The 17,297-nt window shown below is 34.2% G+C and overlaps 1 protein-coding gene across 1 annotated transcript in view; it reads right to left on the bottom strand.

The window, feature by feature from the left end:
- The window catches only part of TNPO3 (transportin 3), a 117,539-nt gene that overhangs the window by 70,616 nt on the left and 29,626 nt on the right, over nt 1-17,297 (bottom strand). Inside the window, exons 3-4 of the mRNA XM_031939033.1 lie at nt 2,424-2,497; nt 1,472-1,628 (exon numbers count right to left, since the gene is read on the bottom strand). Of these exons, the coding sequence (XP_031794893.1) occupies nt 1,472-1,628; nt 2,424-2,497 (231 nt within the window). The remainder of the gene's footprint in view (nt 1-1,471; nt 1,629-2,423; nt 2,498-17,297) is intronic.

The following is a 17,297-nucleotide window of genomic DNA, read 5'->3' on the forward strand; positions in this document are numbered from 1 at the left end:
TGTTGTCATTTAGTCATATCCAGCTCTTCTTGACTTCATATGGGGTTTTCCTGACAAAGATACTAGAATAGTTTGCCACTGCGCTCTCCAGTCTATCCCCCTTTTACTGATGAGAACTGAGGCTAAATGACTTATCCAGGCACACACTGCTACAATCTGAGGCCAGATTTGAACTCAGGCTTCCCAACTCCAGGCTCCATGCTCTCTCCACTGAGCAATCTGGCCGGTTTGTACCTTCCAAACCTCCATTTAAGAAGACAGTTCAGATATCATCTCATTTCTCACCTGGTGCTACTATTTTGGGACTTTTGTTCTCCTACTCACTCTACCCAGTCCAAGTTTTTAAGGTCCATTTCCACATTAGATTGTATCCTCCTTAAGAGAAGAGATTGCCTTTCTATGTATTAACTATCCTCTACACTTAGCACATAATAGCCATAAACATTAAACACAAATGTCTTACACATTTATATATTTGCAAAAACAAATGTGTACTGAGTAATGACTAAATATTTCAATTTATTTGACATTGAAATGTTTAATCTAGAGCTAAAAATATTTCTATAGCCTATATTCTTCTATCAGAGAGGGTCTTAACATGGGATCTGCAAAATTGTTTGGTTTTTAAAAATATTTTCCTAACTACATTTCAATGTGCCAAAAGGGCTCATGGCAGCAATAACAACAATTAGTAGAGAACCTCTCATATAGTAAAGAGAAACAATATAATTATTTTGTGGGTTTAGTTTTTGCTGGTTTGCTAAAAACCCCCGGTCAAAAGATCCCAAGAATACCAGCACTCCAAAAGATGCAAGACTTAGCAACCTTAAAGCCCAGTTCTAAGGATTACTTAAAAAACTTTTCCTAATCGCCTCTACAGTTGCCAGTCCTTTCTCCTGAAAATTACTCGACTATTTCTATACATTGTATTTATCTTCCTGTATGCGTGCTGTCTCCCCTAAAAGAATGCAGGTTTGGGCCTGCAGTATTTTTGCCCACTCTCTCTAGAGCTCAACCCACATCAGATCCTTAAGTGCTGCTGAATAAACATAAGACTTTTATGAATTATGGAAAGCAAAGCAAAAAGAACCCAAAAGACAATATGCATGAAGTCAATAGCAAAAACTCAGATATGAGTCATAAAACATAATTCAGATCAAATGAAATGACCAGTGCTGGTTCCAGAGGACTCAATAAAGGTGGGCCCAGATGCATAAAGATGAATGCAGTCAGTGGAATGAGGTTATTATATCAATTTTGCTTAATTTTTGTTGTTTTTGTTATAAGGCAAAAAGTATTAATGGAGATGGGGGTTTGCAAAGAGTATGTGACTGTGGGATTTTTTAATATCAGCAGTATTAGAATCTTTAAACATAAAAAATACTATATGGCAAATGGGAGGCGAAGTTCTAGGATGCCAGAAGGGAGGAAATATCTTTAAAAAGCAGGTAAGTATCTCTAACCTACTTACCAATAAAGAAACCACAGTGCTTGAGTAGTAAGCCAAGTCTTCTATAATTTCTGTGCGACGATTAGCTCCAATTCGTAACGAACGGCTATGAACTTCCTCAGGTAAAACCGTAAGGATCTCCAGCAGAAAAGGCAAAGAAGTTACATCATTGCTATATCTTGGAGGGAAAAAGAAGAAAATAAGCTAGGAGGAAAAAAGGTGATAGAAAATACACAATAAAATAAATAGGGAGAAAAGAAAGCTAGCAAATACTTCTAACCACAAAGATTTTAAGTAGCCACCATAAGGGGAAGTTAAAAAGGACATGTTCTAGTTTTCAGGGAAAAAAAAGTTTGGCCAAATATTAAGGAAATAAATCCCAGATTACTCAGAATTGGATACTTAATGTTTTATTGTCACTTAAAGTTCTTCAAAATAATAGACTATATATTTTTAAGAAGAATATTATCCATTTGCAAGAAAATTCAACCACACAATAATAATCTCAATTACAAACTAAAACTATAATAATTTTCCCACTAATATAGCTACAATAGTCTGGTAACAATTTATAGAAGTGCTTATGTGCCAGATGGTGGGAGTAATCCACAGAGCAACATGGAAAATTCTGGTAGCTAATAAGCAATACCACCTAGTCCTGACAGAAACAAGAAATAAGAAACCTTAATTAGTCCTTCCCCACCAAAAACTTATTTGAGGTCTTTGGACAATGGTTAAAGAAATAAACAAAACAAAACAAAAAAATCCCAATAAAACTGATGCCTTTAAGACTCAAAGAAGGACAAACATTCTATCTGTCTCCTTTTGTCAAGGAAATGTCTACAAAACTAAATGTGGCTCTTTTTCTCTGAAATATCAAAAAAAACCCTGAATATCTAGACATTATTAATCTCCATTTAGATCATCTGTGTTCCCTCCAAACATCAGTTCACTGTGAAGATAAGTTACTTACTTTTCTACCAGGGTCTGCACACAGCCTTTCCAGGAAGGCATCTGCAGGGCCAGATCTGCTATTGCTAAAGCAAGCTGAACAAAAGAAAAGGAGTCTTAGTAAGCAAATACAGATATTGAACATAATGTCAGATTACTATTAGTGCTAATCAAAAACCAAAAAACAAAAACAAAAAAAAAAAAAAAACTTAATTTCTTTCAACAAATCTGGCTAAAGTTAAGAATATATTAGACCAAAAAAAAAAAAAAAAAAGAATAAATTAGACAGACTTGTGAATTAAGAAACTAAAAAATTTAGCTACCTGGGAGGCAGAGTAAATAAGGAGGAAAAAAAAAAAAAACTAAACATTAACTTAAAAAAAATATTAAAACATCTTGAAACTTTCTGCATGATTAAATAGATTATAATGAGGCCAGAGCTCAGGAATCAGGATCAAAACTTTTACAGAAGATTGTCAATTGGATTTTCTTCTATCACCTTGTACTCTAGTATGAAAAAACTTCTACAAAAAGTCAGAGCAATTTCTAGGTGAGTCAGAGTATATGTGATTCACTATTCCCTGAAAGATTTGGAGGTGTTTTTCTGCCTGAGGGGGAAAAGCTGCTCGATGAAACTTCCAAGTTCTCAAAGCAGCCTAGAAAGCAGACTGTTTACATAAGGTCAACTAAGACAAAATTTTATTCCAACTAGCAAAGTATTTTTGTATTACCTAGTTTCCACACATAAAAAACAAACTAAATGTTATCTAGTTGGTCACTTTTTCCTTTTGATGACTAAGGGACGTTTATCCAATAATGAAAAAAATTTAAAAAACAAACCATGAAATGCCCAGAGGCAAAAACAATTTACTGTCCGTGGGATCTTGTCTCTTAATGTGACATTCTGGCAGTAGTACAGAAGTGAATGGACAATGTGGCAATGAAAAGAATGCTGGATTTGGAGTCAGATAAGCTAGGTTCATATGCTAGTTCCACTATAATAACATTGGACAAATCACTTACTCAATATGGGCTTCAGTTTCCTCATCTGTAAAATGAGGGGCTGGACTGATTTCTAAGATACCTTCCAGTTTTAAATCCATGATCTTTAGTGCAAAAATTCATGTGTTTATAATTCTGATTCCAAGTTCAAATGACCCTGAAGTTCACTTTGGCCCTGGAATTCATAAACTCCTACCTTTGAAGTACCCTATTCTAGAATGCCCAGGACAGCCTGCCCTCTACCAGAAATTTCCATCATGCCTCTGAGCCAGACATCTTCTTCCTCTCCCCTTTTTCATCCTCCTTTTGCCTGTTGTCTTCTCTATTAGAATGAAAGCTCCTTGAAAGCAGAGACTTCCTTTTTGGTCATATTTGACATATTTGGTCATATTGTATACATTGGCAGGTAGTAAGCATTTAATTTTTTTGTTGAATGTTGACTTTTCAAACACTGGGAAATATCATGTAAATGTCAGTTATAATTATTTTAATTTTGATTATGAAACTAGATTTATACATCCAAAATAAATGATGCCCCCTCTTCATCCAATGGCTTAAAAAACAAGTGCCTATGTATAGACAGATGAACATGTATCATATGTACTCTCTATAAATATACCAAATTCACTTCTTGTTCCCAAGAAAAAGATTGCAGACTACTTGGGTTTCCACTAGCTATTTGTAATTAATTCCGGTGAAACAAGGTCATTTAGAGATAAAATAGGTCCAAACTGAAATAAGTGACTTAAAGGGACCCTGTATTCAGGTTTTAGATCTAATCAATGGCTAAGTGGTTTATATAGTCTTAAATCCTGGCCTTAAAACACACTGTATATAAAAGAGAGATGGATGAATAAATAATCCCAAGTTTGCTCTAACACATGTAGGAGAAAGAAATATGCTCCTCATATCAACTGAGAATTTAGGAAGGATGAGAGAAGCAAAGATGAAACCTTTGAAATACTTTTTGGCTATACTAATGGAAAGAAATGTAAACAACACTGTAAATTAGATATTTGCTAAAACTTTTTTGTTATGTTTCATTTGAGAAGATAGGAAGGATATGGACTGTGATGGAAGAGAAAAAAAAATTAAAAGCATGACCTTATTATACTTAGAAAGGTATAGCAAAAAAGCAACAACAACAACACACTTATCTTACAAAAACATGTCTGTGAGGTTTTGGAGTACTGAATTTCAATCAATGTTAGTCAGAAACATATTATACCAAATCTTCCCTTCTATTAATATTTTTCAGAGAAAGTACTTTGTTGAAGAGAACTGTTGATGTGTATTACATCAAAACATTATATATCAAGCTGTCTTGAAATGTATTTGAACAAGTTTTTTAAAAAATACAAATTTGGAAAAAAATATAATTTGAAGGTCATCATGAAGAAATGAAGCTTTTGACTAAATACTGAATGCCAGTAGTGTTGGGAGACTTCTATTCTTCCTCTAAATACAAAGTTCCTATCATCTTAAATCTTATTCAATCTTTAGTACTCTAAAAAGCAGCAGGATGATAGGACAGTACTGCTGAATGCAGTTTTAAAACAAGGAAATGATCTTGTTTAAAAAGTGGAACAGAAACATATATTCCATTGTGATTATATAAGAAGAAATGCAAACCTGAGGCTATTCAGACCACTCTTCCAATCTAGGACCCTCTAAACAGAAGATCTGACTGCCCTTAAGATACAGCACATTACTCATAAGAATAACCATTCACCCAAAAGTAGCATGACAATATCTTAGCCAACTAATCCCTTATACCCTTGACAAAATCTCTAATGCTAGCTTTGTGTATAAAACTGGAAAAATATGGGTTCAATGACAATATGAAACAGATTAAATAAATGGCCAAACCCCAAAAGGAATCACTAAGGAATTCATGAAAATGTATACGGAGTATGCCAAGGATCTCTTTTTAGCCCACACTATTTAATATTTAGCTCATATTTTGTAGAGGGCCAAAAGAAGTATATTTAAAACAAGGATACTTACAACAAGGTGTTAACTCAGTGGAACTGATGAGATAATAGTTCTCTACTTCACATATATCTAGTATGATATCATGATACAATCACTCTAGTTTGATATAATGATATAATCACTCTAGTTGGCATATATTCAGTATGCTGTAATGATATAATTGCAATAGGGTATTTTAAGGGCTGAGAGAACTGAGGACATGGTCAGTCACGAGTCAGTCAGATGGGCAGACTGTGTAGGAGACAGACTATGAAGGGGACAATAAAGACTTTAGACTCTATTCCTGACCATCCTTGTGATGTCTATCTTTTTGAGACCAAGGCTCTTCCAGAGGTCCTCCAGAAAGCTAGCCCAGACATTACATTTTGGCGCCCAATGTGGGGCACTGAAAGAAGCACACTACATTTTGAGGCTCTGGACATAAGGACCTACACTCAGGAGTTCTACTGATGGGATCATTAAACTCAGTAGAGAAGTCCCTGTGACCTGGAAATAGGGCGAGTACAAAATTAGACAAGCAGGAAACTTTGGTAAAGGCTAAACTACTCACTTTCATTTTTTTTCTCAGCTGAAATGGGGCAAATATTAAGAAAAGAACCTTCCCCACCCCAAGGGGAATGTGTAGAATACATAGTTAGGTTATTAAAGAAGCAAGGTTTGTTGCTAACTTGGAAGCAGACCATTGGACTCTTAAATATATTAAGAGTGCATGTCTCCTTGGCTCTCCAAGGAAGAAAAATTAGAGCCGGATATGTGGAAACTAGTGGGAGAGCAACTAATTGAATATTAAAATGCTAAGAGCCCGATTGAATTCCTGAGGAAACATTCTATATATACACACAACATAATACAATTGGCTTTAAGAAATCCCACAAGTTTTAAAATAAAGAAAAATTTTAAGGTGGACAGTCAGACAAGAAAGTGTGAAGAGAAAGAGTAGGAGGGGGATGATACTGACAAAGCAGCTGAAAAGCATTAAGAATTGGACAGGAAAGGAGTTAAGTACAGTAATGATGAACTTAGGGGTGTAGTGCTTCTCACTTTCACTGCTCAGTTGGAGAAGGAGTGAGAGGGGCAGTAACACCATCAACACCACCCATGCAGCAGCTTTGTCCACTCCCTATGACATAGAGATGTTGAAACAAAGGAAAAGACCCAAGAAACATCAGATGGTTCTATCTCTGACTACACCTGCCACTGAAAAAGCAAGGCTGTTAACCCAATGTGTATGGTGATTGACTAATGAACATCAAAAATTGTTAATGAGACTGCTGAAGGACTTCAAAATTTGCAGGAATCAGTGGATTCCCTGATATATAATGAGACTATTGCAGGACTTCAAAACCTATAGGAATCACTGGATTCCCAGACACATGAAGCAATGGACAGTAGATTGGTTTTCAACTAATCTCTTGGCTGCTGAAGGAGGTCTATGTGCGATTGTTATTTATATACCCTCCTTCTAGGACTTATGAATATATACAAGTCCTCATGTTGATTCATGTTGTTTGTTACATCACTACTAGCCTGTGTTACATTACTATATGCTTGTGTAATACCTCCCATGCTGATGGATTTATGTATACCTGTTTCAATTTCAGCCCAGTGGAAACCCACTAACAATATCTGTTTTGATTCCTCATTTCCCTTTGGTGTTTTTTTTTTTTTTTTTGGTATTTTCATCTCCCTTCCTGAGAAGTCAGGGAGGGCATGACCACCTGTTTTCTAAAACAAAAGAAACCAGGAGAAGTATACTTGAAAGAAGGATACTTACAATAAGGTATTAACTCAGTGGAATTGATGAAATAATGGTTCTCTAGTTCACATATATCTAATATGATAGAATGATATAATCACTCATTTGATATGACTAGTTGGCATATACTCAGTATGCTGTAATGATGCAACTATAATAGGGTATTTAAGGGCCAAGAGAACTGGGGACAAGGTCAGTCAGAGTCAGAGTCAGACAGACTGTGAAGGAGACAGACTATGATAGACACAGACCATGAAGGAGACAGTAAAGACTTTAGACTCTATTCCTGACCATTCTCGTGGTGACTATCCTGCTGAGCCCAAGGCCCTTCTGGAGGACCTCTAGAAAGCTAGCCTTAACATTACTTATATAATCAATGACTTAGAGGCACTATAAGATAGCATCTTGTCATACTTGCAGACAACACAATATGGAGGTGATAAGTAACATATATGGGATGACAGATGATCTTGAAAACTTTGAACAATGAATGGAATGGAAGTTTTAACGGGAACAAATGTAGAGTGTTAAAGTGAGTTCAAAATGATCGATTTCCCTAGTAACAAGATGAGGGATATGTGTTTAGACAACTCTTGCCTGACTATTTAACTAGGAGTACAGCATGATTCAACAGCAGAATAAAAAAGCTATCCTAGACTACAATGAGAAGCATTGTGATAAAAATGAAACTTTAAACTATAAACATCATATCATAATGGAATACAGCATTCTATTCTGGTTACCACATTTTGAGAAAGATATTAACATGTTAGAAGAAGACAACCCTGCTCAGAGAGAATATGCTCTATAAGGACCAAATTAAGTCATTGAAAGTGTTCCAGCCTAAAGACTAAGTCTTTATCAAGTATCAAATAATTTTTTTAAACAAATATATTTATATGAATACTTATTTGCTAATAAAGAATTAAAAACTGAAGGGTATATTTTGAAATACTTACAAACTCTGATCCACACAATGTCCAGTGATGAGTCTAGTGGACTAAAACATGCTGTCTACCTCCAGGCAGAGAAATGACAAGTCTCAGAGAGCGTGAGACATGTTTTGCAGCAATATATATTGCTTCTTGTTGAGTTGTTTCAGTCACTTCTGACTCTTTGTGGCCCCATTTGAGATTTTCTTGGCAAAGAAACTGAAGTGTTTTGCCATTTCCTTTTCCAGCTCATTTTATAGATGAGGAACTCAGGTAAACAGGGCTAACTGACTTGTCCAGGGTCACACAGCTAGTAAATGTCTAAGGTCACATTTGAACTCTTCCTAACTCCAGGCCTAGTGCACTATCTACTGTTATCACCTCCCTATTCATATTTATTATAAAAGTATTGTTTTACTTTTTTTTCCTCATTTTTCTAAAGGTGAGGTAGGATGGAAAGAACATAGATTTTTAAAACAAAAACTTTGTAAAAATTCAATGTTTTAAATGTCAAAAAAACAAGATCCAAATTCTCCAGTCTTCAAACTTTTATTACATCATCCCCCAGTCAAGCAAATGGGAGGATAATACTAGAGGCCAACATTAATGCAGCAGGTGCCTTCCTGTCAGAAAGTGATTTCTCGCCAGGTACTTGGAGAAAATATCTACCCTAAGCTGCTGAAACTCAGATTTCTTTGCTTCTAAAGTGACTCTTTTGCAAATGACTCACACACTGTGATCAAATTTTCTCAAACAAATCAAACCCACTTCAGGTATAGCATACTTAAAAATCTAAAACCTATGATGAACTGACTGATTCAATGGAGGTTCCTGTGTTTTCATCTGGTTAAGATATCAGGATATAGTATTTTGTCACTTTATGTTTATTATATTGAGAGGCAGTACTTAACAGCTAAATTTGGCTTAGGATCAAATAGGTTTTCTTGTGAAAGGTGATAAAGATTTGTTCTGCTTAGTCACAGAGGAATGAATCAGGAACAATGTGCAAAAGCTAAAGAAAGGCGGATTTAGACTTGGTTTAGGGGAAAACTTTCTGACAGAAGAAACGAACTGAGATTGTAACTCCTAATTTCTTTCTCCTGTTTTCCTTTTCATTATATTACCCTCACTCACATTCTAACTGCTGGTTTCTCTCTCCCTCCTCCACCCCCACAAAAATACAAAGCCAAAACAAACTTCTCTAAGTTTTCTCTAATTATTCTCAAGAAATTTACTTTGGATCTAGGCTCCAACTATCCAAATTTAAGAGCCATATAATTCTCCTTCCCTTCTCCCTTCTTACATTTCAAGGAAAGAAAAGGTGAGGGGAAGAATACTGATATAGATTTGTTCACAGTTGCAAGTCAAGACAGAAATTAGATCGTGGACTGTTACATAAGAGTCTCAAAGGAGGCTATGGAGTTAAATACATGCGGTTGGGGACCAGGGATGTTTACATACTCTCATGACGAGGACTAAGATCCTCCTTTAGAGAAAAGAATTCAGGAAGGAAGGGGGAAAAAAGGCTTATACTGGAGCAACTATAATGGTGGCTAAGAAATATAAACTACATAGGTCAATTTCTCTTGCTGTTCATACTAAATGGTATTAAATGATTTCTATTCATGTTATCATGTATACAAGGACAAAGTAGTCTATAATTAAGAATTAAGAATAACATTGAAAATAAAAAGCATGTAGAAACAGCTGGTTGTTGTTAAATGATGGGTAGAATTTGATAGAGCTGGCATAAAACTTTATCATCTTATTTTTCTAAAAGAATACTATTTTTTTTCTAATAACATTCTATAAAAACTATTTTTCCCTCTATAGAGATCTACCTTTTTTCTGCTACCCTTCATGTCTACCTGTACTACCAAGAAAATTCCTGAAGTCACTTAAAACTCCTTTTCACTTCTAAATAGGTAACTTCAGGTTAGAATTGTTCTCACTAAGTGAAAGTTCATAATAAAACATATCAGATGCTGAGTGAAATGAGCAGGACCAGGAGATCATTATGTGCTTCAACAACAATACTATATGATGACCAGTTCTGATGGACCTGGCCATCCTCAGCAACAAGATCAACCAAATCATTTCCAATGGAGCAGTAATGAACTGAACCAGCTACGCCCAGAGAAAGAATTCTGGGAGATGACTAAAAACCATTACATTGAATTCCCAATCCCTATATTTATGCCCACCTGCATTTTTTATTTCCTTCACAAGCTAATTGTACAATATTTCAGAGTCTGATTCTTTTTGTACAGCAAAATAACGTTTTGGTCATGTATAAACCATGTTGTAGATACACAACATTATTGTGTATCTAATTTATATTTTAATGTATTTAACATCTATTGGTCATCCTGCCATCTAGGAGAGGGGGTGGGGGGTAAGTGGTGAAAAATTGGAACAAGAGGTTTGGCAATTGTTAATGCTGTAAAGTTATCCATGCATATAACCTGTAAATAAAAGGCTATTAAATAAAAAAAAAAAAAAAACATATCAGAATTTTTATTCTTTTTCAAATCTAACCCTCCCACTTTTTTTCTTTATTTATTCTAAGATAAAATAATGAATACTTCTGGCTGATCCATAATTTCATGAATATGGCTATAGATTATAAACTATCCAAGACTGTCTTTAAGATCTCTGTAAAAAATATACCAAAGTATAGTAACTTGGAACCCTGCTCTATTTTTTTTTTAAATTTCATATGTACAAGTGCAAATCACAGCCTTTCACTACACAATAATAGTACAAAGGTTGGAAAATAAAGCTCTAAAAAACTGATTTGTACTCCAATTCTTTTTTTTTTTTTTTTTTTTTGGCTGAAGCAACTGGGGTTAAGTGACTTGTCCAAAGCTTCCAAATCAATTCTTTACTGGATACAGACTTGGTCTTACAGTGAGGAAAACTTGGATTTAAAAAATACCTCTGACACACATGGGCTGTATTAGTATTAGTGACTTAATCCTCTAAGATGATAAACTGGAAAAAAAAAAATTCAGAGATATCTATTCCCCAAGAGTTCCCTACATCCATGCAATGACAGATCTAATATTCTGCTTTCCTTCTGATCTTGGCTATATTTGTTTTATTTGTATAAAACTTTCTAATGTAGTATAATTAAAATTATCCTTTTCACATCTCAAACTGCTCTCTACTTAGTGTTTATGAATGAATTATTCATCTATCCATAAGCCTGATAGGCAATATGTTCCATGTTTTGATTTTCTTGTAATATCTCTTTTTATATCTACATCATGTATTCATTTTGACCTTATCTTAGTATATGGTATAAGATATCAGTCTATGCCCAATTTCTGGCAGACTGCTTATTATAACCATCAGCAGCTGCAAATTGTATACTTACTCTGTTCCATTATCTAGCTTTCCATTTCTTAGCCAGCACCAGGCAGTTTTGATAATTATTCCTTTATAATTTAATTGGGGCGGAGGGGAAGAGGGAATGTAGTCAGTTTCTTAGAAAAAGGCCTTTAATCTCAAATATATAAAGAACTTTATAAAATCTATAAGAATACAAATCATTTCCCAATTGATAAATGATCAAAGAATACAAACAATTAATTTTCTGATGAAGAAAGCAAAACAACTTGTAGTCATATGAATAAATGTTCTATATCATTATTGATTGGAGAAATGCAAATTAGAACAACCTTGAGCTACTACTTTGCACTTACCAGATTGGCTAAAATGACTGAAAGGGAAAGAGACTAATGGTGGAGAGGATATGGAAATACTGGGATATTAATTCATTGATGGTGGAACTTTAAACTGATACAACCATTTTGGAGAGCAATCTGGACTATGCCCAGTGAGTTATTAAACTGTCTATGTACTCCTCTATCCAGAAATACTACTACTACATTTTCAAAGATGATTACAAAAAAGGGAAAAAACCCTCTATTTTCTAAAATATTTTTAGCAGTTCTCTTTGTGGTATCAAAGAACTGGTAATTAAAAGGATGCCCATCAACTGGGGAATGACTAAACTTGTTGTGGTATATGATCACAATGTAATACTACCATGATATGAAAAATGATGAGCTCAATGATCTTAAAAAACATGGATAAACTTGCATGAAATAATGAAGAGCAAAATGATCAGAAATAAGAGAATGTTGGAGACAGTAACAACAATATTGTTTTTTGACTATTTTAAATACCCAAATTAACTCAAAGTTCCTGGGAACGAAGATGCTATAGACATTCAGAGAAAGAACTGATAACCTGAAATAAGTACAGAATGATTTTACAAATATATACATATTTGTTTCTATGGGGGAAGGAAGAAGAAAGAAAAATATAAAAGTTGCATGGTAACCATGATATATTTAAAAGGAATAGCATGTAAAACTTGCTATTCCTTTTAAATAAATAGATTTGTAGTTTCATGTGAATTGACAGGTACAGAGCCTACTTCTTCTCCTATCCCCATGCCGTGGAGACAGTGTAGTAAATGGGGAAAAAAATCACTGGTTCTGAAAATTGGAATTTGAATCCTGGCTCAGCCATCCAAACAACCCTGTTGGTTTTGGGCCAATCACTTTATTTTACTGTCCCTAATTTTAATCGTTTATATTATGAGGATATTGAACTGACTTCTAAATTCCCATTCTTGGCTAAATCTATCTATGACCCTAAATTTGGAAAGATTTCAGACTTTCTACTCCCATATCAATTCCCATCAAAAGTGTTGTAGAATGGAAGCAAGCAGGTAGAGAGAAAGATGCATCATCTCTCTGGTATTTTGTCTTTACTTTTCTTAAAACAGGCTATGTCTGCTCCAGTGTATGTATGAACCATGAAGACAGGCAACTTAGTTTCTTCAACAACCAAAAAAAAAAAAAAAAACTAAAAATCATATCAAAATCAAATAATGGAAATGTTTGTTATATACTGGTATTTCAATTCAGAACAAAAAAGATTTAAATAATTCTAATATAAGGTGAAAAAATATTGTAAAATATTTAAAATAACAACTATGTGAACTATGGAAATGCACATTAAATGTTCAGTGAATAAAGCAGATCTCTATAACATAGTAGTCCATTTTTTAATACTCTCCACTTTAGTTATAACATCTAATATATTATACTGAAGAGATAAAGGGCAAACAAATTATCTCATATGCTACATCATCTAATTACTTCTTGATTCAAATATAATGTACTTATTTCTCATCTCTCAAGTTAGTATCTCCATTTGGGCTAATACTATAACTTTCTTAATTACAAATTTGGTACTACTGAAAGTTACAAACTGTAAATCCCAAATGTCTCCTCAGTAGGGAAGCAGCTAAGCAACATCTGTTTAAAATATAACATAACTATTTTATAAAAATGTGCACTATGAAAAAATATACATGAAAAAATGTCAAGAAAAGAAAATCACAAATAGCATTAAAAAAATTAGAATTATATTAAAAGTACATTAAAGGAATTTAAAATGTAATTCTTTCTCAAATTATTTTTAATGTTCTTTTAAAATTCTGATTTCTAGCTTCTCTCCCTCCCTTTAATTCCTCCCCCACCTACCTAGAGGGCAAACAATATGATATCAATTAGATATATGAAATCATACAAAACATATTTTCATAGTAGCCACATAGGAGGGGGATGGAGGAAAGAGAAGAAAATTTTACTTCAAATCACACCCAGAATTTATTAGCTCTCTCTCTGAAGGTGGAGAGCATTTTTTTCATCCCAAGTTCTTTAGATCACTGTACTGATCAGAGTAGCTAAGGTTTTGATTATTACAACATGGCTGTTTCTGTGTACAACAATCTCCCAGTTCTCTCCCCAATTCTTTTCAATTCACTTTGCATTACTTCAGGTTTTTTCTGAAACCACTCAATTCTCATAGCACAACAGTACTCTTTCTAAATCACATTCCACAACTTGTTCAACATATTCTCAAAATTCAATTTTTGGTCACTAGGCAGAGTAAACATATATAGCTCTTTTTCTTTTTCCTTTGATCTCTTTGGGGAACAGAACTAGTGGTGATACTGCTGTGTCAAAGAGTACACACAGTCTTATTTTCCTTTGGGCATAATTCCAAATTATTCTCCAGAACAGTTGGACCAATTCATTACTCAATAAACAATCCATCAATCATTTCCTCATCGCCTCTAGCATTTGTCATTTCTAATAGGGATCTCAAGAGTATTTTAATTTGCCTTTTCCCTAATCAATAATGATTTGGAGCATTTCTTCATATAACTCTACATAGCTTTGAGTTCTGAAGGGATGTGGGAAAACTGGGACACTAATGCATTGTTGGTGTACTCATGACAAGGGCTATCAAATTGTGCATACCCTTTGATCCAGCAGTCTCACTACTGGTCTGTATCCCCAAAGAGATCATATAAGAGGGAAAAGGACGCACATATGCAAAAATATTTGTAGCAGCTCTTTTCGTGGTGGAAAATGAGTAGATGTCTATCAATTGGGGAATGGTTGAATAAGTTATGGTATGTGAAAGACATGGAATATAAATGTTCCATCAAAAATAATGATAGGCTGATTTTTAACAGAAGTTTGTGAAACACGCAGAACCAAGAAAATATTGCACACAGCAACAGCAAGATTATACAATGATCAACTATGAGAGACTTGGTACTTTGGATGGAAAATGCCATACAAATACAGAGAGAGAACTATAGAGACTGAATGTAAAGCAATGCTTGCTATTTTCACTCCTCCTCCCCCCCCCTTTTTCTCATGGTTTTTCTCTTTTGCTCTGATTTTTCTCTCCAAACATGATTTGGAAATATATAAAAAATGAATGAACATGCATAACAACAACAACAAAAAATGTTTTACAGGAGAAAATAAAAAATAAAAAAGAAATGAGCAGACTGATTTCAGAAAAGCCTGGAAAGACTTTCAAGAACTGATGCTGAGCAAAGTGAGCAGAATCAGAAGAATATTATACATAGTAACACTAATTGTGATGACCAAGTATGACAGACTTATCTTTTCTCAGCAACAGAGTGAGCCAAGACAATTCTAATAGAATTGGGAGTGAAAATGTCAACATCCAGAAAGAACAATGAAGACTGAATGCAGATCAAAGCATAGCATTTTCACCTTTTGTTTGCCCTTTTCTGTCATGTATATTTTCCCTGTCTTTGGTATGAAAAATGGCCCTAGGTTTTGGTAGTGGGGAGAGTAAGGGGAGGAAGAAAGATTGAAAAATGAAGGTTGTCTAAAAACAAACAAAAAAAACCAATAAAAAATATAAAAAGCAAAAAAAAAAAAAAAAAAAAAAAAAAAAAAAAAAAAAAGCCAACCTCATCCAGAGAGAAAACTAGGGAGATTGGAATCAAATCACTAGATCAAAGTCTATTATTTTTACTTTTTTTGTTTGCCTTTTCTTTCTCATGACTTTCTCCCTTTTGTTCTGATTTTTCTTGCACAATATGACCAATATGGAAATATGTTTAAAAGACTGTACAGGTATAACCTATATTAGATTGCTTGCTGTTTTGGGAAGGGGAAAGATTAGAGAGGGAGGGAGAAATAAATCTGGAATACAAAATCTTATAAAACTGATTGTTGAAAATTATCTGTACATGTATTTTAAAAAAGAAAATACGATTAAGAAAAAAGAAAACTGCCTGCTCAATCCTCTGACCACTTATCAATTGGGGAATGGCCCTTATTTTTGCAAATCTGACTCGGTTCCCTACGTATTTGAGAAATGAGACCTTGTCAGAGAAACTTGCTGAAAAATTTTTTATATCACTTTTTAGCACAATGTAGTTTCACTGATTATTTGTCTTAAGTAGGTCTATTTTTGTTTTTTCTTTGTCTGAAATCAAGATTGTGGTGCCAAAGAAATGGAAATTGAAGACATGCCCATCAATTGAAGAGTGAAGGTTGTGATATATGAATGTAATGGAATATTACTGTGCTATAAGAAATGAAAGCAAAGAACCTGGAAAGATTTACATGAACTGATCCAAAGTGAAGTGAGCAAAAACAGGAACATTGTACACAATTATTAGTGATACTGTGATGATGATCAAATATGAATGACTTGGCTCTTCTCAGAAATACAATGATCTAACAAAATGGTTTCATGATGGAAAAAGCTATCCACATGCAGAGAAAACTGATGGAGTCCAATGCAGATTGAAACATGCTTTTTTCCCCACATGTTTTTACCTTTTAGTAAATCTTTTCTTTTGGCTTCATATTTCTTTCAAAATATGTTTAATATAGAAATGTTTTGTATAATTGTACATGCATAACTTATGTTGAATTACTAACTGTATTAGGGATGAGATGGTGAGGGAGGAGAGAATTTAGAACTCAAAAAAAAATTTTTTAATCAATGTTAAAAATTATCTTTATATGTGGAAAAAAATATATATTCTCTCTGCCACCACCACAACCACGCAACCATATATGAAATGCCCATGATGAAATAACAACCAGATAAGTTTTTTAGATGAGATAGAATATTAGCCTAATAAAGTCCAACTTGTGGGGGGGAGGGGGGGAAGAACCACAACTAATAAATGCAAAGGAGGAAGATATTAAAAAGAGAGTAAACTGGATTATATCCCAAAGAGATTATATAAAGAAGGGAAAGGGACCTGTATGTGCACGAATGTTTGTGGCAGCCCTTTTTGTAGTGGCTAAAAACTGGAAACTGAATGGATGTCCATCAGTTGGAGAATGGCTGAATAAATTGTGGTATATGAATATTATGGAATATTACTGTTCTGTAAGAAATGACCAACAGGATGATTTCAGAAAGGCCTGGAGAGACTTACACGAACTGATGCTGAGTGAAATGAGCAGGACCAGGAGATCATTATATACTTCAACAACAATACTATATGATGATCAGTTCTGATGGACCTGGCCATCCTCAGCAACGAGATCAACCAAATCATTTCTAATGGAGCAGTAATGAACTGAACTAGCTATACCCAGAAAAAGAACTCTGGGAGATGACTAAAAACCATTACATTGAATTCCCAATCCCTATATTTATGCACACCTGCATTTTTGATTTCCTTCACAAGCTAATTGTACAATATTTCAGAGTCTGATTCTTTTTGTACAGCAAAATAACGTTTTGGTCATGTATACTTATTGTGTATCTAATTTATATTTTAATATATTTAACATCTACTGGTCATCCTGCCATCTAGGGGAGGGGGTGG

Source organism: Sarcophilus harrisii, chromosome 5 (genome assembly GCF_902635505.1).
Source record: "Sarcophilus harrisii chromosome 5, mSarHar1.11, whole genome shotgun sequence".
Classification (NCBI taxonomy): Eukaryota; Metazoa; Chordata; class Mammalia; order Dasyuromorphia; family Dasyuridae; genus Sarcophilus; species Sarcophilus harrisii.